The 21,048-nt window shown below is 41.5% G+C and overlaps 1 protein-coding gene across 2 annotated transcripts in view; it reads left to right on the top strand.

The window, feature by feature from the left end:
• The first annotated feature begins 225 nt into the window (after positions 1-225).
• Positions 226-21,048, top strand: part of LOC135696876 (uncharacterized) — an 86,192-nt gene continuing 65,369 nt past the window's right edge. For both annotated transcript variants that reach the window (XM_065216419.1, XM_065216420.1), the window contains exon 1: positions 226-527. In XM_065216419.1, coding sequence (XP_065072491.1) covers positions 519-527 — 9 coding nt within the window. In that variant the 5' untranslated portion in view covers positions 226-518. The remainder of the gene's footprint in view (positions 528-21,048) is intronic.

Here is a 21,048-nt window from a genome sequence, read left to right as displayed (position 1 = left end):
GGGATGCATCTCCGAGCGTGAAGGCGCACATGGCGGCGCCGTCACCGCCGTCGATCGCGCACATTGTTTGCAAACTTTATTTCCTGATCTTCGCTTCTCTGGCTCTGAGCTCCCGCTCTCGAAGCCCACAGCAGCGCGAGAGCCGAGAGTATTTTTTTTGGGGCTCGATCGCTGCTTGGTTTATATTATATAAAATCAGCCACCGCGGGTTGCCCGCAAGTCATTTAGTGTTCAGTGCTCGAATCGCTAGGATTTCCGAACCCGCCATCCTTCGGGATTTTGAAGTGACCGCCGCTTTGTTCGTCCGTTCTTAGTTGTTGGAAACGTTCCTGTGCGTGTGTGAGTGCAGTGAATTGCAGTAGCAAGGTGCTTTAGGAAACCATTCCCTGCCATCCTTCATCAACCACCCCCGAGATCCCTTCGGTTCCTGTTGCAAGCAGTGTTGCCAGTGCCGATTGTGTGGAAAATTGTATCCTGCCAGTGTGTTTGTGTGAAACGCAACAAAGAAATCTACCAAAATGAAAGCTGTAAGTTTTTCGTTAATGTTTAATCAGAAAATTCATTGGGAGAACAGTGAGATAGTGGCAGTGGGTTTGCTCAGAAAGTCGAGGAAAATTGGAAAAATTTAAGCTCTGCTCCATGGATAAGAAAAAAAAAATACAGGAAATGCAAGTGCTAATCGTGATTAACCGTAATTGGCCGTTGCTTTGGGTAATCGTAATTGCCATGGACTATGTAGAGTGTCTGTAGAAGGTGGATGGAGGAAAACCGAATGGTGAAACAAATGCTGGACAGAGATAAAAGAAAAATGTAATCAAAATTAAAGTGCTTATTACATGCCAATGAATTGTTGCCGTTGCACATACAGGTACATACCTAGCTGGTGTGTGAGGATTTGAACAAGTTTCCCATACCGTGTGGGGTGCCTTTGGTGGGTTCAACAAAGGTGGAGACTGGAGGCTCACAGCTCGAGCGGATTGACTTAGTGGTGGGACGAGGGAGGTGATTCGATTGTAATTTAGCAAGAAAATGCTGTGACCTTCGCTTGGAAGACAATGCTAGTGGTGGTTGACAATTTGACAATTCTAGTTTGTATGCAACAGGTACTTAATTGCGGAAAGCTGTCTTTAATATTATAGTGCTTTTTTGTGTGTGTCTATACGTGTCACGAAAAGCACACATAGTTTTAGCTAAGACTCGAAACTTTGGAGCTCCCGGTACGACACATACTTTAATTCCTTCGGGAAAAAGTAATTTCCAGTATTTTACATACATTTACATTGTTTTCACACTCCAGGATAATCCCCATCCTCAAAATCCAGGATTCCCTGGAGTCTCTGGCAGTTCTGGGAGTTTCGGGCTTTTCCAGGGGTTTTTAATGTACGTGGAGTACTGGAGTACGAACAATTGGACATGATCCAATGTGTTATATTGCAACAGATGGCTCTGTTTCAGTGGCAGTGAAATCGAAATTTCGGGGCAAACAAAGCATTCAGACCTACATATTGATGTGTCTTCGCATTACAGATTCCCTGTTCTTTTATGTTTCAATAACAAAACGAACATTTCCATAAATTTCCATTGATATTTACTGCTACTTTTCAATGGGCTCGGTAGGTACGTAGTATCCAAGATATTGATTGAGATTAATGTAGTGAACAAATACAAAAGAATGTGCTGTCATAAAGAGATCAATAGCACAAGCTCAGTGCTTTGCCACCTAGGCAGTAGATACTGCGTGCTACTAGCATCTCCTTCAGGAATATAATATCAGTAGTCCCGAAAATTTCTCAAGTTCCGTAAAGACTGAAAATCCGAGCAGTTGGTCCACAAATTCAAACTCTTGTAAAAGTTGGCTGCTACTGCGTACTATGCTCAAAATAGCACGTTAATTTTACAATGGTCTTTAACCATCGTTCAGAATCATCACACATTTTTATTATTTCGCAAAGTAGACGTAATATTTCATTAAAAATAAAATGGGCGGATTAAGGAACTGTCCGGTATTGGGTGCATTATGGTACCAAATGCTCCAGACGTTCTAGGAGAGCTCTGTAAGGCTGCTGTTCTAGAAGAACCAAAAGTATCAGAATTCCTCATAGAGTTCCAAATGTACCGAATGTTTTTGAAAGTTACTTGAATTCTTAGAGCACTCTGGTTCCTGACAGCGCATGGAATTTGTCGAGATTCAGAAATTGAAATAAATTGATGAGCATTTCAGAGGCTAAGAAGCAATGTTTTTATAGTTCGGAGAAGTCCTGGTGTATGCAGAGTTCTGAAAGTTCCAGTCGCTTATGCAGTTCCAAAATTTATCAGAATACCGAAGATTTACGACAGTTCAGGCAGTTCCTACTACTTTTCGAAGTTTCAGTTGTTCTTGGATATCCGGGAATTTCGATGGCAAGAGTACTGACATTCCTGAAGTATCGACTAATCTAATCTAACACCAACACAGTCAGTTCTTGAAAGCATCCTGGAAAATGATATATATACCTACATCATTTTTCTTGTCTATTTGATATATGTTTCACATACGAGATGCATCTCGTACCGTACTTTCCGATTTTGGTAATTATACAATTGGTTGGTCGTTGGAAGCATCACAGCTAGAAAGGTTATGTGATGCTCCATTTTCTTCTGACGGTTGGGGCATGAGCACTAACTCTTGTCCTAGCCTTTTATGACTTATGGCTATAGCGCCATTACTCGCTTTCTGAATAGAGAAGAGGAAAAGGAAAAGGAGAAGGACAAAGGGAAAAGTATTATGTGAAATCTATGAACATAAACAATATTTTTGATTTGAAATAAACAATACAGAAACGCATAACGGCGGTGGTCACTACCCGACTCTTGTCACTATTATCAAGTCATAAAAAGTAACAAGGACTAAAATGTGATCCTTTGATAACTGGAAAATTCTGATTCCCTAGATTGAAGTTGTCACGACTAGGGTTCGGTGGTAGATCTTATGCCAGTAACGCACCACAAAAAGATGATCTCCCAACGTTACTGGTTTGAATAGATAAAAGTTTACAAAATGGAACGAACTCACCAAGTTTAGCCAATTCAACCTGAAGGCTGCTTGACGTGTGTTGATGTAGAAGTCCAAATTGTAGACGAAGCTTGATGAAGTTGAACATGAACTAGTCCGGTTTATGGTAGTTGCGCGGAATTTCTTCCGTGGATTTGAAATAAACAAATGTTCGGATGTATGTAGTCGATTTTTGATGTGCATTGGCAAGCCTTTTCGTGGCCAATAGTCAGGTTCAACGCTACGACTCAACGCGAGCAGGAACAAATATCTCGATACCTTAAATTGGTATGGATGAGCCTGACATAAGAGGTAAAATACCAAAAAATAATACCAGAAAATGTTCCTACAATACCATTCCAATACCAAATTTTGATTATGCAATACCAAAAAATATCTCCCAAGTATTCTTTTGGTATCCAAATATCATTTTTTGGTATTTACGAAGTATTTTCCATGTAATTTTTTGGTATTATTCGTTGTTATTTTACCTCTTATGTCATGCTGGTCAGTACCAAATTTTAGTATCAGATCAAAATTAGGTATTCATTAGTTATTTTTTCCTGCTCGGGAACGAATGCTGGAACTAATAATGGGACGCCTCGTGAAGGTTCTACTTGGCTTCGGAACAGCTACTCAGCGGCAAATAATAGGGACCAAATTCTACCAGTTACTCAATATTATCCAAAGCCGTCACGAAACTTCCTTCTCCCATTCTTTGCGAGTATGCGACATCTTCACTCTTCTTCTAAATTGTCGTAATGCACTTCACCCAGGCTTTTTACACATTCACGGGTACCTCCGTTTTGTCCGCGAATCGGTTCCAGCGGATGCCCTCCTCGACACTTCATTTTTCGGAATGGGTTTCCCTCGACTAGGACACATTTCTAAAGATTTTTTCCTGAATCACGAACACTAAAATATACTTTTGAAATCATCAACCGCGTTTGAAACTTCATAAAATCATACAAATTCACTCAAAAAAGGTACGGCTGCAAAAATAAAACACGTCAACTCTTCATCGCAGCCTACCACGATCCCGACATTCCTGAAGTATCGACCTCCCCGAAATTTGAAAAGTTTCACAAGTTTCGAGAGCATTCAAAGCACTTCAGTTTAAGTAGTTCTTGAAATTTTCTAGTAGTATTTAGTAGTAACGATATTCATCCACAGTTAGAATTTATTATCGACTGCGGTGACATTTTACGTAAAATAATTTCAAACCACACTAAGCCATTTTCAACTATTCGATACTTGTCTTTGTGGTGGATTTTTCGTTGCTCGCAAGCTTTGTGTCTGGATTTTACCAGAAGATTCAGCTGTAAAAAAAACGTTAAGTTATAAATTCATGCTCTGAAATTTCTTGAAATTCTGAAAGTTCTCGAAGCTCCATTGGGATGATCCGATTGTATCGACACTAAAAGATGTAGAAGTTCCTGGATGTGAGGAGTTGTGTAACGTTTTATTATGTTTTTCATTGATTTGTTTTCCGCCGATCTTGTTTTCCGTACTGAGCACCAATACTACCGACGCCAGCTTCCAAACCTATCGACCCATCAACTAATAGACCGGGGACCAATGGCTTTGCTTCCTTTCCGAAGGAAGGCGTGATAAGAGATTTTATGCCTCAGAAAATCCCGGTGGCGCTGACTGGGATTGAGCCCAGGCCTTTTGGAGTGAGATGCAATCACGCTTACCACTACATCAGCCGCGTCGCTATGTGACGTTTTAAAAGTTCTGGAAATTCCTTAAATTTGTAGAATTTTGGAAACTACCATCACAAGCTTTTTCAATGCATATAGTTTTCGGAATTCTGAGAAATCCGAGCGATATTGGAGTATTGAAAACGATGGAAAATATTTATAATTATTTCATTGTGCAATTTCTTAAATCTCACAATACATATATAAGTTCCAAGAAGGCATTATTTTAAACTAAATTGATAAAATAAAGGTATCTTTACTGAAACCTATTGAAGTTATCTGCTTTCCTATGCCACTTATTTCTTTTTACGTAGGACTACGTCTGTGATTTCTATATAGGGGGTACACTTTGCGAAAACCAAAAATGGAACATGTAACAAAATTATGAAAGATTTTGAACGCTAATAACTCAGCTGCCCCTGGACCAATATCAATAATTTTATCACCACTCGATCAAAAACATTTCTACGCATCTGTTAAATTTAAGACTTTATCATTTTTTCAAAATGCCACTATTCAAAATTGCACGAATGTGCAACTGTTGCTATGATAATTAAAGTTATCACCGATTGCCTGGTGTTTATTAATCACCGCGTGGTGAGTGGTGATGATCTGCAGTACACCATGAAAGGCTTCCCGCAAGCAGCTAGCTATCAAGGCTGGCCTCAACCGCTGATCGGATTCAGTTCCAATCATCGTGTGTGGTGATGTCCGGTTGTCGGCACCATTAGCAGCAGCAGCAGTGCTTTTGGCGCGTGGCGTTGAACATTGTTCTCTAATACACAACGATAGGCTGCCTGCAAGCAGCGAGCTGCAGCCAACATGAGCATCCATAGAAGAAGGGAGAAGCCACACCGCTTTTGATCGGAATCAGTAGCTCTTCGTGAGTCGCTGTGGGCCATCTATGTCAAGCGCGTCATACTAAAGAGTATAAACAGAGGGAACCCCGCTCAAATTCCTATTCCTACACAAAACACAAGCTCCTGCTGCAGTTAACAAATAAGATTTATTATATAAGACCACGTAGTCCTACGTCACCATTGCGTACAACCTCATAGGGCTGTCCCTTGTAATTTTTATATTTTGAAAATGCTAGAATTCCGAAATTTGGATTTTTAGTCGTAGGATAATTCATCACGTTCGAAAAAGAAGGTCAGGCTTAGGGATTGCCTCGAAAGAGAAGTTTCAATGTAACATGTACAACTGGCTCTAATTACCCGCCGAAAGAGACAGACAACATTTTAAAAACTTAATGTAAAATGAGAATTACAACAGAACTGTGGTGAGGAATGGGTGCCCGAACAAGTTGGATATCCACCGTAGAAGACTGTGACCCCCGCCCGAAAGATATACCCCGACTACAGAAAAATTAGTCAGAGGGCTCCCCAGCGACGAGAGGGCTATTATTTGGTTGAACAGGTGAGCATCCTGCAGGAAAACGATCATGGCAGTCAACGTCGAGGGGTCTTTACCAAGTAGATTCCTGACGTTTTCCGGGAGTCCGTTTTGCTCGCGAAGCCTCTGGAACTCCGGGGTGGGAAGCTGCAAATTGGACAAACCTTGCGGAAACGTGTCCCACCGCAATTGCAGGAAATCCTCGAATGGTCAGTCCGGAGTCTTGAAATGATCCGCTGATACTTGTACTTGTGGCTGTCCAGCCAGGGTCGTATGGTTTCCTTAATCTTTCTCATGGAAGTGGTCCACGTTTGGAACCATTCTTGTTGCCAGGCTTCCATGACAGTATTGGTAATCTAACGCCTGACGTCTAGGAGGGGTACGTTCCTGGTGTAGCGGAGGCCGGATGGACCAGATTCCACCAGTCTGTCCGCAGCCTCGTTTCCGGGAACACTGGAATCCACCTAAAGACGGTTGAAGGTGGGGCGCAGGTATAGAAAATCATTTATATTCATTTCATGCATTCATTTACATTCATTTGGTTCTAATTTTTGTCATCAACAGCATTCCGCAAAATGATGTAGGGGAATTTACGTATTCTCGGCAACCTAAGCAGCAACCTTCTTTCTATAGCCTTTTTCTCTTAGGAACGCACACATATGCAGTATTGGTTTCAGTAATTTCAGTCGAAAGAATTGTCAAAAACTGTTTTGAAACGCTTTTACAAAGCTCCAATATTCTCTAGTGAGAGCGAGTATTGTCGGCAACCAGTTTTACTTCGGCAGCCGTTCCATTTGAATTGCATGTGAATCTGCTGTTCTATTATCGGCAACTCGAAATCAGCTACAATTTGTAGTGCGTGTGTTTCATTTCAAGAAAACCTTGCTAGATTGCTTTTTCTCAGTGGTAAAAATATAGTCAAATTGAACCTGAAAACATAAAGAATCGTTTGCATGCATTCAGCGAAGTGTTTTCGTAAGAAAATCCAGTGAAAATAGTGTTTCAATTTGGGTTGCCGAAAATAGTCTGGCATGCCGAAGTCGTCATTTCCCCTATAGAGCTTAAGTATGTTTTATTATTAGCTGCAACTTTTGACCAAAGCTCAAATCTGTATCTCTTATGCATCATGAATTAGAGCGGGCAGAACTTGGTACTGTTTTTCAGTGAATGTAAAATACATTAACTGAAAAACAGCAGTGGATTCTGTTCGCTCTGGTTCGTCATGTATAAGAGATACGGATTTCAGTTCTTAACAAAAGTAATAGCAAAACCGGAATTCTGTTGATGAAAAAAGTTAAGAGCAAATGAATCTAAATGAATGCACGAAATGAATACAAATGATTTTTCATGCCTGGTGGGGCGTACCGTGTAATGGCTTGTATCTATGGGTGGCTCGGGACTTCTGTTTCCAGCGCCTGATGACGCTGTGTGAGTCCGTTAGCACGAGGATGGGTTGATCTGCCGGAGTCATGACTGCATCGAGAATAGCTGCGGCTTCTCCGGAAAAGTCGGAACACTCCTCCGGTATACTTTGACTTGTTGCAGTGTTCGGTCCTGCCACTCCGAGACCAACTTCAGCCCGCGATCGTGGTCCGTAAAGCGATGAATGTGTCCCGGATACACCGACCCGAGAAGCTCTGCAACAGAACGCCTTAGCGCTGCGGCGCTATATCCGGCTTGGAATCCTCTCTTAATCCGCTTATCTATTTTGATAACGTTACATCGCCAACTTTTCTCTTCATACCAGTGCACAGTGATCCAGAATGCAGATTAATTTTAATTTGCACCTTTTAAAGATCTAAAAGTTATTTCAAGACACCTTTGCTGAGAAATTTGAGATAAGAAAACTAGAGCAAAACAAATGTTTTTTTTGTTAGAGACAACCTAGCTCAATTCAAGAAAATAACTCTTAATCGGTCAATTTAAGAGATACAAAAAAGTTGTTTCCAACAAAGTTGCTTGAAATTAGCTCAACTATAACTTTGCTGAAAAATGTATACCTTAAATTATGCAAACAAAAAAGTTAGCTGTTTGATTTTAATGAAAATAAGAACCACCCTAGAATTCATTGTCATAAAAATGAGGGCCTAACTATAAGGAACAACTTTGTACAAGAGACTCTTCTAAAGCTTCAAAACATATAATTCTACCTAAATCTGCATTCTGGACCACTGTGCAGTGGACCCTGGCCACCGGGGGGAGGTCAAGGTTGGCTGCAGTGCGGAGGGCTCTGTTCCCCTCGTTGAGGAGAAAAACTCTATCGTTCCCGGAAGTCTTAGCGGCGAGGGCAGCGGCTTTTGTAGCAATGGCTGCAGCAGATCGATAGCGGAAAGGGATGATTCCAATTTCCACACATGCGGCCTCTGCAGGCGTACATATGCATTGTATATAGGAGCGAGGAGCTTATCGGTGGCTAAGCAGGTAATTTCGAGGCCGTAAAAAAGTCGACTATCGATAACAGCCCGGGCGGGACGGAGACGAATCTCACGGTTGCTGGAGCGCTGCGGGCGGAAGATTGTCATGACGATGCTTATGCGGCTACGACAGTTTTCTTTCACCGTCCTGTAGTGCTGGTCGAAGCTTAAGGTGCGATCCAGAACTACGCTCAGAACACGCACTGTTTATTTTTGAGCGGAATTGGATGTTCTTGGATGGTGATCGGTGATCCTCGAATCAGATGGCCCGAGTGTCCGATATGGCACCGTACACTCTTCGGCGCGGATAGCTGGAAACCAACTGAAAGCGCCCACCTGCTGACGGCCGAGACTGCTGCTTGGGCTGTATTCCTCGTTCGCTAAGTCGTTCGTCCTGTAACAACGATGAGTATGTCGAAGGAATAGCGTTACTGCTATGAAGGATCCCTGGGGCACTCCAGTTTCCTCGGGTAACGGATCCGAGCGAGTGCTCCCAACAGTTGTTGAAAGTGTGTGATGTGACCTTCCAGTCCCTAGCCAATGAGCTGCCTGATGATGCCGGGGGTCCACGCCCTGTTGAATGCCTTTGAAATATCAAGTGCGACTAACTGCGCATGGTGACCGTTGTCCTGAGCTTCCTTGAATAATTTCCCGAGAGCCGCAAAGTAAGTAGAGGCCATTTGCCTCCAGGAACTGCCGGAGGCGACAATTTACCATTCTCTCCATCACTTTTGCCGCGCAGCAAGTGAGCGCAATCGGTCTAAAGGAGGAGGCAGCGTTACTTTTAGGAATGGGCACTATCAAGCTTTGGTTCCAGAGTCGATGAGCCACGGATCGTTGAAAAGGGCGAGTAGGCCCGTTTTTTCGTCGAGGGAGAGGTTTTTTAGCAACGGGTATCTAATCTCGTCCGGCCCGGCAGATTTACCATTGCTGCTGCCGAGGGCAAACTGAAGTTCCCGGAAGGTAAAAGCTTCGTTGATCTGGAGGACAGGAATATCGGGTAGAGGGTTTGACGTACTGGACGAAATCGCCGTCGTAGCCACTGACAGCTAACAAACCGGCAAAATAGTTCGCTAATTCGTCGGCGATGTCGTTCGGTTCTGAGATCGTGGTGCCATGCGCTTGGATAGTAGGAGAAGTAGGTCGCCGCTTGCTTATGAGAGCTTTGATGCTATTCCACAAGTCGCTCGATGATTGGGATTCGTTTCGCTCACGGATCACCTGTCTGCACGAGAGATGGCATTCTCGGTAACACTTCAATGCTTCCTCCCTACCAGGATCGCCTAATCCTCCCTACCAGGATCGCCTGCGCTTTCACCGTACATTTAGTTCTTGGGATGGATCCCGTTGCAGCTTCATAGAGTACTTCCGTGAGGCTGGAGATGTCGCTCGGATCGCGTTGCTGAAAGAGAGTGTCTGATTTCTCCCTGAAGACGTCCCAGTCGGCTTCCTCGAAGCGCCACCTGGGTCTCCGAGTCGTTGGGGGGACTGCAGCTAAGAAATACTGTATCCGGATCGGGTAGTGGTCACTACCGCGAAAGTCGTTACTGATATTCCACTGTGCCCTGTCCGCGATACATCGGCTAGCAGTGGCAATGTCGATCGCGGTTTGAGTCCGAAATTTGTGTTGTGCTCTTCGCATATGCTCAGAGTTAAGGGGGTAGTACACTTTGAACGTCCAAAAAGTAAGGCATTTTCGTTAATTTGTTTAAGCAATAAAACACTCAGGGAGGGCAAATGTGTTATAACTCATTTATTAGTCATCCTTCGAACTACAATTTGTATTTTTTTGAACTCGATTGACGTCTCCCCGTGGCCAGTGCACCAGGTCGCGTGGGCGTCCTCGCGTGGAAGTTGGAAAACGGCGTGGGAAAATACTCCTTTCCATGTGATCCTGGAACATAAATCGAACAAAAATCCTGATTAGTAATGAAATTTGGGTTAGAAATACGTATTCCGGTTTTTTTTTAAATTATTTTTTTCAAAAGTTGTGGCCTTAGGAAAAAAAAGTCACCCTAAAAATGCTTACAAAATCGTGGATTAAAAATCCATTTTTGATAAAATCAAAATGTTCATACGTATTTCCAATTTGATGATAACTGGTTAGAGTTGTTTCCCACGCCAGTTTGAAAAACCCCGTTTCGAGATAAACGCGTTTAAAGATAAAAATGCTCTCTCAGCGCGCCGGTACATGTTTTAGGAAATCGCTTCGTAAAGCGGTAAGGAATATTCTGGCTGACTTGGAGTCTTTTCTAAATTAAAGTATACATTCCAAGGAACATTTTAAGCCAAAAAACTGCATTTTTTTTTTTTGAAAAATCAAAGTGTACTCCCCCTTAAGTCATTAATAGATGGTTGAGATGCAACCTCTTCCCATCTATCGAATGTCTTTCGATAGTTCTCAACAAACATTTTAACCTAAATAGTAGCTTAATTTGTCTTATCCAGCTAAAAAGAGGCAAGTTCAAATTTCTGGAAGCACCCCGAGCAAAGTAGTTGTTATCATCTAGATAACAAGTCTTGTTATCCCAGATATAATTTTGTTTTCAGTTGTTATCGCATAACTTATTTAGTTATCAGCCTTAATCCATTTTGTTATCAGTTGTTTTCATGAAAAATTCACTATATATTTATTAATGATGCAAGGTTAGTTCAAAACTTTAAATATTATTCGCATTGAAACAAAACAAAATAGTGCTTTTAATCCCTAATCATATTTCAGTTATCAACGTAAGGCTTTGATATCAAAATGATAACATGATGGAATAAATTTGTATGGCTTACAGAATTTGTTATCAAGATATTATCAATGATAACAAAATTAGTTATTTTTGTGATATCCAACGAGCAATTTTTTGTTTTCATTTTTGTTATGTTGTTAACAGCCAACCATAATGATAACATATTCAGTTATCAAAAAGTGATAACCGGGTAATAGAACTTGTTATCAATTTGATATTTTACTTTGCTCGGAACTGTGGAGCAAAAATTTCAAATTTTGCATCAGTCTAATGTACATTTCGAGAAGTCTAAGTCAAACACAACGATCACTTTATCGATACAGTGACGACCAGTAATATGTAAATAAAATGATCCCAGTGCTCAGTTTCAGCAATGTCACTGACATATTTCACAATTCCTATATTGACAACATTATGTTTGATATTGTAAGTGGAAGAGTTGACCCTCACCTTCGTCAAAATCTCATTCGTTTTTTGTCAGAGACAAAGATTCACCTGGCAACAAAAAGCGTGATTTGGTGCATTCTCGTTCACATTAAATGGTTATTAGACTGATGCAAAATTTGACATTTTTGCTCCACACACAGATCTCAAGCGGTTTCAAATCGGGTCTAGATTAACCTCCCAAGGGTTGAACTGATTTGGTGACAAACTGACTGGGCACAAACCATTTAAAGTTTATATGGGAATTACTATGGGGAAACCAAACTTTTTCTTCGTAGTCTTCTATCATTCTTCCATATTGTACCGTTAAAAATTTCTATAACAATTCTTATGGAAAATTTTCTCAGCTACAACTTTGCCGAATAATGTTTTTCAGCCAAACATCGAATTAAAAAGTTATTAATTGTGTAAGAGATTGGAAACCTTATGGCATGATCAAGCAACTGTTTTGTGGGCAACACTGTATTCTGCAGTGTGACATAGTAGCCATGATGTGTGGGCTCTATTCTACGCACCAGAAACCAGAAACACCAATATTGCCTGCTGAACAGTTGATCGAGCATAATCATAAGACAATCGTGACTTGCATCATTAATAACTTTTGATCCTTACATTTTATCGAAAAATAGTCTTCAACAAAAGTGCAGCTGTGCAGCTTTACTACAAGTACAGTTGTCAATTTTTAGAGTAATAGGGTGAATTATTAGATAGATATGAACACAAAATTTGATTTTTCCATATTAATTTCCATATAAACTTCAAATGGTTTGTACCAAGTCAGCTTCTAACTAAATGATTTCAAATTGGAAGGCTAATCAGGAACCAAATAGGAACGAAAATTTCAAATGTTGCATCAGTCTATTGGTTATAAATGCAGTTTAGAACGTGGATGTATGTTTAGTTCGACGGATTTATGGCATTATGTCGTGACAGTGAAAGTTGAAAACATTAGGAGTGCACATAACTTATAGATAAGTCAATAAGCGATATGTTCAGCTTTCACTTTTCATCAGGATGTCTGGTCCAAATCTTGAACCCCACCTTCTTCGCGATACCTACATCATTTCACGATCCGATGAGGAAACGATGGTGAAAGATGAATGGTGATGGTGATGATGATGATCATCGGCATTTTTCTCATTTATTCTTCAACTCCATCAGTATCCCAATGCCGCTTCACCGTAACCTTCCAGGAGACCAGAAATAGGTCATCCTTAATGATTCACATTAGCCCTTGTGTTTTATTTCCTGTTAAAATTCAACTGTGTGGAATAAATGAACATGAACCGAGGACAACAACAACAGAAAAGTTTCCGAGATGTCGTGATGGTTTGCTGCATAGCTCATTATCACTTTGCTACCGTCCAATTCTGCAGAAAAGCTACTTATCCATGATAAAAAAAATGCAATTAGTTGATAAAATTCCTTAAATGATATTCTGTTGCCTTAATAAGGAGGACATAACGAATGCTCCCCCTTTATTTTGATAATGGTACCTTCAATTTCGAGTAAGACAAAATTGACGACATAGTACATATATAACAAATAAATCATTAGCAAGATCAAGCACAAATTCAAAAGTGTCTAGCCCCTTGGCAATCACGTTTTCCTCCGAAGAAAACGGAGACAATACTGTATCGGTCCCCTCACCGAGAAGGCGACAATGACGATGCATTTTTCAGAAGTCATAAACTCATCAAGATGCCATCAACACGATATACCTACAGCTCTGATGTGGCTCTCTTGCACTCCTACCCCACAGCTCCGTTGAACTTGTTTCTACTTTTGCTCTTTCCTTTCGATCCATCCATTTCACTCTCGTTTTTATCGGTGGTTTGTTGTTCTTCCATCCTTCGCACATACCGAGAGAGAGAGAGAGAAAGAGAGCCCATCCGCTTCGCGACTCGCGGGTTTCCTTTCCCATCTTTGTTTACCAGCTCAGCCTCTCGACGATAATCTCGCGAACCCCACGCTCACTGCATCACCACCACCGATCGCGATCTATCAAATCGATCGGAGAAGAGTGAATGGAATATTTTACATCGTCTGTTTGCTTTTGAACAATTGTAGGTATCTGCCTGACTGCAAGAAAGGAACTGGTTATGTTGTCAAATTGTTTTATTATTTTCACACTTGCCGTCAGCTGAAGGCCGGCGTATGTGCAATTTTCGTTGTCTTTCCACTCGTTGAAGTTGTCCGTACAATTTCCATTGAAGCTTAGGTACGGAGCTTCCGTCTATTAACGTCTCTTTAAACTGCTCCCCTGGTAGAGGAGAATTAAGTTCATTCGAGACGGCTTAGGTACGGAGGTATTTTACATCCCCATGCAAAATTTTGACCCATCGCGAGATCCAACTAAAAGCGTATGTTGTCATCGCTGCACAGCACATGCATGCTACCGATGACGGAAAATTTCCAGTATGCTTTCGAACAAAACAGACTATTTCGATTACGTCTCCGCATACGAACTGGCCGATTTTCGACGGCCGAAAGCACGAGTGATATAAGCGTAAATCGAAGCTCCACTTGGTCGACGGACGGAGGTTATTTTTGCGATTTTATCATGGTGATCGTTAACCAGAAGATCCGCGTCAAGAAATTCCAACATTGGTGTGGATTAAACATCATAATTAAACCGTTGAAATTGGTATTATATGGCATTGATGGCATTTGCAGAAGAATTGCCGGCAGGCTCGGTCGAGGTCGCAGTAGTCAATGTTTGCAAATTTTTGTTGGCCTCCTATGCCGCTGCCGTAGATAGACCATAAGAGCTTCCAATCGGTGGAATTGGACGCGGGTGAATCATTTTTATTTCGCTCTCGAACTAGAATCAGTACTGGTTCGGTTCCGCATCCAACGAGACCACGCTGCCTGTCACGGTTGGAAAAGCGTTCAATCATGCCTCTTTACGTTTCAATTTGCTTCAGGATATCCCTCACTTCTCTGGTGTTTGCATTTTCATGAGCCAAGCCCGCGGTGATCGTTCGCCTCCTGCCAGTCTCTTCAATTAGTAGTCTCCGCATATAGACGTAATTGGCCAATTGTCACCTATCCGGCGCGTTGCTGCCTGCTTACCGGCATACGTTCACGCCGCTTATGGAATCCATCGGATTCTGCAAGTCATGGCCTAATGTGAAATAGATGGTAATTTAAGTAACCGTCCCTTTGTCTGTCCAGTCGTATTCACGAAACGCCCTTTGCAACAGTTGGTTCGTCTTTGCGCTCATCAAAGACACATGAAAATTCTTCGCGGAATCATTGTCAATGCCAGTGAGACAAACCACAGCTTAATTAATACATTGGGCTCAACCCGGGCCGGTCGTTTCGATGGTGACTAACCCGCCGCGGCTTAATTAAAAAACTAAAAAAAAACGATATCCAGCCTCGAACTTGGTTTCGGTTGAGCCGTTTTTGTCAAGGCTACGACAGAAAGACACACTGGCTGGCCACATCAAGCCGATAAAAAAGAATTTAGAGCTAGTTAATGGCGCTGCTGGGCTGGGGTCACTGCGTGTGCGCGCGTAGGTTGATAGGCACGCATTCATTCCGTACGGTAACTGCGTCAAAAACGGGTTTTCACTTCCAATCAATTATATCACTGCACTTCCGAGTTGTGCCGGACGAGTGCCGTTGCAATTATAGTGACTATTTCACTTTCCGTAAACTGCACACGGCGACGACGGCTCCGATGCGTGGCACGAGCTATTATAGCCAGCTGGAACGCAGGCATGGATGAGAGTCCGGTTAGCTACGGTGGGTAGGACACTGCTGATGGCGTACGACACTAATCAAACAGAGGTGCATGCTGCACGTGTTCAAAGTGCGTATTCGAGTGGTTCGGCTTGTTGAGTGGGTCGGTTTGAGATAAAAATTGAAGCTGGCTTGTCAGGCGATCGAAGTTAGGCTGCGTTTAGAAAAAGTTGCTGACAGAGGAATGAGCAAAGGTTGTTGGAGTTCAGGTGACCATATCTGGAGTCGGAGTTTGGCAGAGAACTTGAAAATTTCTTAGATCAATATATTCCCATAGACAAGGGTAGGCGTTCATATCAGCAGTGAAAACGTGTGGCACGGGTCAAGGGCCCAAATTGACGAGAGATTTAAATTACCGTATGCGTGATAATGTTTGCACCATTGAGCAATGTCAAAATTTAAAAAAAATCTCAAAAATTTCGTTTTCGTTTTTTTTTATTTATTCAAAGGGGGAGTATCTCAGAATCTTAAACTATGTTAATCATTGATCGAGTTTCCACTTGCTGCAATTACACACACGCTTCCGGAATGCACGACAGGTTCTAATAATGTAGTCTGGACCCATTTCTCTCCATGTAGGGGTCAATGTTTGTCTGAAGCTTGTTGTACTCGGGTGGCGTTTAGAACAGGCCTTGGCCTTCATGACGTGCCATATTGAGTAATCCAGCCGCTTAAGATCGGGGCTGGATGGCAGCCACATATCCTTCGCCCAGAACGGAGGATGTTCCTGCAACCACTTCTGAGTATGGTTCGAGGTGTGGCACGGAGCCCCATCTTGTTGAAATAAAACATTTGGCTTCGGACCGTACTGTTCTTTGATCCACGCAAGAACATACTTACTTAAAATCCCGCTGTAGACCTCCGTGTTGACCTTGTCGCCTTCTGGAATGAACACCGGGTCCATTTTTTTGCCATCGGAAGCCGACAATCCAAACACCATAACGCTAGCATGATGCTTGGTCAGATACACGTTCTTGTGCTCGTCGGCCACGTCTTTTACCGAAAGAGAAATAATATACCGGTCGGTTCTGGAATTTGATACCGGATCAAAGGTAAACATGTTCTCGTCGGTGAACAGGATTACCGGATTTTTCGCTTAAGGAAGTTCAAGATTTTCTTGCATCGTTCGACTCGTAGCTCCCGGATGCGGTTGGTAATCATGTGTGTTTTTTTCCGTGCCCTCGACTTCGCCCCGCAATCTTCCTTTACGATCTTCCGTGCCGTAAAGTCACTGATCCCATGTTCCTTTGCCATTTTCCTTATTGATCGCACTGGATTCACCCGAATCTTCCTTTTGATAGGAGCGATAACCCTCGGAACCCGAGCTGACCTCGGACGACCTGTGGCCACCTTCGCGGATAGTTGTCCTTTCTTTTCTCGGTCTAAAACCCTTTTGACAGTCCACCGGGACACACCCACGGCAATTGAAATGTCTTTTTGCGACACTTGCGCATGGGACAAATCACGAATACGCTGCCACTTCGTCATGGTGCAACTGTCAAACTAAGTAAATCGTTTTCTTTTATACACAGCCTACTACGGTATGAGCTATAGGTTACGTGCATGCAAAGAAAACCAAGGCATTGTATGCACAGGTGAAACGGGAACCTTATTTGTACGATGGTACTATCATTATCACGCATACGGTAGAAACACACGTTCATCCTGCCGTATGTAAGTTTTGTTTTTATTATTTAAGTTAAGACAAGGTAAATATTTGAAAATCTTAACTTCAACGCAGGCTACGAGATAAGTAATGCTGGTGGTAATGTAAAGGGTGTCCACGATGAAATTGCCACACACAAAATTGATTCGCAAAATTCGAGTTTTCATCCGATTGCCATCAAATTTTCAGGGATTGAGAAATAACTATTAAACTTCATTTTACCATTTTACTCGTATTTTATTTACAGTCCATACGCAAATGCCCGCACCTTGGCCTTAACCCCGGCCATAAGATTCTGCACAACCTGTGAATCAACCGTTTTTTGCATGTAAACCCATACTTTCTTCAGTTCCTCGACTGTCTTCACTACCTTAGGTCGTTTAAGAAGGTGCTGCTTCATAATCGCCCAGTACTTCTCGATGGGGCGGAGCTCCGGAGTGTTGGGAGGGTTGAACATTTTCGGCACGAAATTGACCTTATTGTCCGCATACCACTTCAGCACGTCCTTGGAGTAGTGGCATGAGGCCAAATCCGGCCAGAAGATTGTTGGGACGTTGTGGGCCTTCAGGAGAGGAAGCAGCCGCTTCTGGAGACACTCTTTTATGTACACCTGTCCGTTCATCGTGTCCTGGGTCACGAAAGGAGCACTCCGCTTCCCGCACGTGCAGATGGCTTGCCAAACCAGGAATTTCTTCGCAAATCTGGACATCTTCTGAGTGCGGGCATGCTCCGGAACGCTGAACTTATCCTTTGCCGTGAAAAACAGGTTGCCGGGGATCTGTTTGAAGTCGGCCTTCACATATGTTTCGTCGTCCATGATGCAGCATTCAACTTTCGTCAGCATGTTGAGGTACAACTTCCTGGCACGGGTTTTGGCGGACTTGTTCTGCTTCTCGTCGCGATTAGGGGCCTTTTGTACCTTGAACGTTCGAAGCCCAGCCTTAGTTTTGGCCTTCTGGACAAAACTTCGGCTTAGGTGCAGCTTCTTAGCCACATCCCTAACGGAGGCGTTCGGATTTCGGTTGAAGGCCCCAACTACGCGGTTGTGATTTTTGGTGTTGTACGGAATACTTTTTCCTTCACTTCTGGGCTTCCGATCGGTGGTCAACCGTTCCTCGAACCGCTTAATCACTCGCGACACCGTGGAATTCGCGATTCCCAACGTTTTAGCGATGGAACGATGCGAGAGATCCTTGTTCTCGTGATGAATGCGCAAGATTTTATCACGCACGAGCTGTTATTTCGACTCCATTTCCGCGAGTTTTGATCACAGGACTTTAAAACTTGCAGGATGTAAATAATGCACTATGAACTAAATCCACCCAAATTTTCATTAAATTCTACCCAACGGTTAAAAAGTTAGAGCAATTTCATAGTGTGGCAATTTCATCTTGGACACCCTTTAACTGCAATATCTCATTTTTCTAAGTCAGCCCTAATCTTTTAAATTTTGTAAAATTTAGAGCAAATTGACAGTATTATCAATAAAGCTTTCTATTACATTAGAGTGGTTAAATTTTTGTTTGTTAAAAAATAATAACATATAATCAATAAACTAATCGAAATGGCTTGCACATTTTGTGCAATGTGGATCCACCAAGATCAATCCTTCCATTTTTCCGTTGCAAATTCATGATTAATAATTGAATGGAAAATGTAAGCAGTTTCACGTCAAATGACGAAGCGATCAATTTGACTTTCTTCGATTTGCATGAAACATTGCATGATTGTTTGTTTTAGGCAATCATTCACATTTTTTGCTAAAATTTGGAAATTTGGTATCTCGTTAAATATTTAAAGTTGGCGTCTTTGACAATTTGCAACAAATTGTAATACGAAAACATCAGTTCTGATCGAAATGGCGGTTGAGACAAAGTTGTCGGGAAAAAATAAATTATTTATAGAAAAAATATAAACGGCAAATTTATTTTAAATCTTAAGCCAGAATTCCTGAAAAATTCCTAATAACTGAAATATACCTTTTGTAAATACGCTTTTCATGCATTTTTTAAACAGGAAACAATATTTGATACAATTTTAATCTTTTTCAGTGCAAAAATTACACAAACAAAGCTTATTGAAATTAAATAAAACCTACAAGGGACAGCCCTTTGGGGTTGTACGCAATGGTGACGTAGGACTACGTGGTCTTATATAATAAATGTCGGGAAGGGGAAGTCTTACCCTGCCTGATGATGTTGATTTGCTTGGGCGAGCCTTGATTTTCAAGACATCATCGAAATAAGTCATTGTTTACAAAAGTTGTTACGCCCTAATTCCAGCTCTATCTTGATATGGGAACTGACATCCGATTGATGACCTTGACAAATGTCCAAAAAATACTCTTTAACAAATTTAAGGTGGCCCTGGAAAAGGACCGTGAGTTTTATATTGAGTAATGGTGAGCTATTAGGGCGTTAAACACACTGCACACTGCGATCAGCGGTTGAGGGCAGCCTTGATAGCTAGCGTTTCGTTGTATACTGGAGAACAAAACCACCCACCACGTGGTGATTGAATATACACCGTTTGGTGAGACAGATTGGAATTCAACATGCTTTTCGCATGCAATTCATGATAGATGCGTAGAAATATTTCTGATCGATTGGTGATAAAATTATTGAAATTGGTCCAGGGGCAGCTGAGTTATTAACGTTCAAAATCTTTCATAATTTTGTTACATGTTCCATTTTCGGTTTTCACAAAGTTTACCCCCATATAGAAAGCACAGACGTAGTCCTATATATTATAAACATAGGTGAAACGGGAACTTTATTTGTACTTTTGTGCAAACATTATCACGCATACGGTAAATTGGAACAAGATTGCAAATAGGGTTTTCATCACATCTTGGTTCGTCAACTTTTTTAGTAACATATCGAAACAGTTGTTCAATAGGCACAACAAACATATAATTCACACTATGTTGCACCAAAGTTTAAAAAAACATAATGTGTCATGGAACTCTCATTCAACTAATACAACACAAGTTATATTTGTTGCTCAAGGGTTTCAAACAATATCACGTAGCATGTAACTCCATACCAATTTGACTGTGACATGTTTGCTCCTCCCATTTGATGCATTATTTGACAAGCCATCCATCTCAACATTGAAGCAGTTGAGTTTCATTATTGATACCTAAAGTAAATCAACAAACTTGAAACAGTTTCGTATCAAGATGTATTTCTTGTACCATTTAAGGGATTTCTGAGCAACTTAAACGAAAAAAATATAATAATTGACGATGTTTTCTGTGTTGATTGGGTAGTAGGGAAAGTATACCAGTTATGGTACCCTAAATGGCCTAACGGCCAAAAACTTCACAAGTTGCATGAATAATATGTTTCACTGTATGTTTGCGTTGAATATTGTTTGAAACAATTATCTTGAACATGATTTAAGACGAATGGCCAATTAAGAAAACATTAGTGCCATAAGTGGTACACTTTCTTTAATAGAAATGCGAATTTATTTTCAAAATAAATCCAGATTTCAATATTCAGCATTCAATTTTCACAACACTAATAAATTTCAAATACAAATCGAAAGCTCAACATAAGATCCAATCCAGAAGTAAATAGTAAAATGAAGAGTTCAAATTTAAAAATACTGAAATTTTGATAGAAGAATCCATTTTTGAAATTCAAAATAATGTTTAAAAACTATTGTTTTTTTTGAGTGCGCCCAAAGGTAAGTGACGAGCTTTGCTCATTTTTTTCTGAACCTGCAGAACCCTCATAAAACCTCAATTGCTACTTGGGTATTGAGTTCAACGGCAGCACCCACAGCGGATGATTGTGGCTTAATTCGGAAGTACTTATATCTTCACCAAAATTCGACTTCAAATCGCTCATCTCGTCTCCGCTATTTCCCCCGGCCCCGTAATCGTCCTCTCGTTGAT

This window comes from Ochlerotatus camptorhynchus, unplaced genomic scaffold (assembly GCF_037179485.1).
Source record: "Ochlerotatus camptorhynchus isolate MF236.1 unplaced genomic scaffold, CSIRO-AGI_Acam_v1.1 ptg000062l, whole genome shotgun sequence".
NCBI lineage: Eukaryota > Metazoa > Arthropoda > Insecta > Diptera > Culicidae > Ochlerotatus > Ochlerotatus camptorhynchus.
Note: the sequence above shows the minus strand (reverse complement) of the source record. Positions and strands in the feature narration are given on the sequence as shown.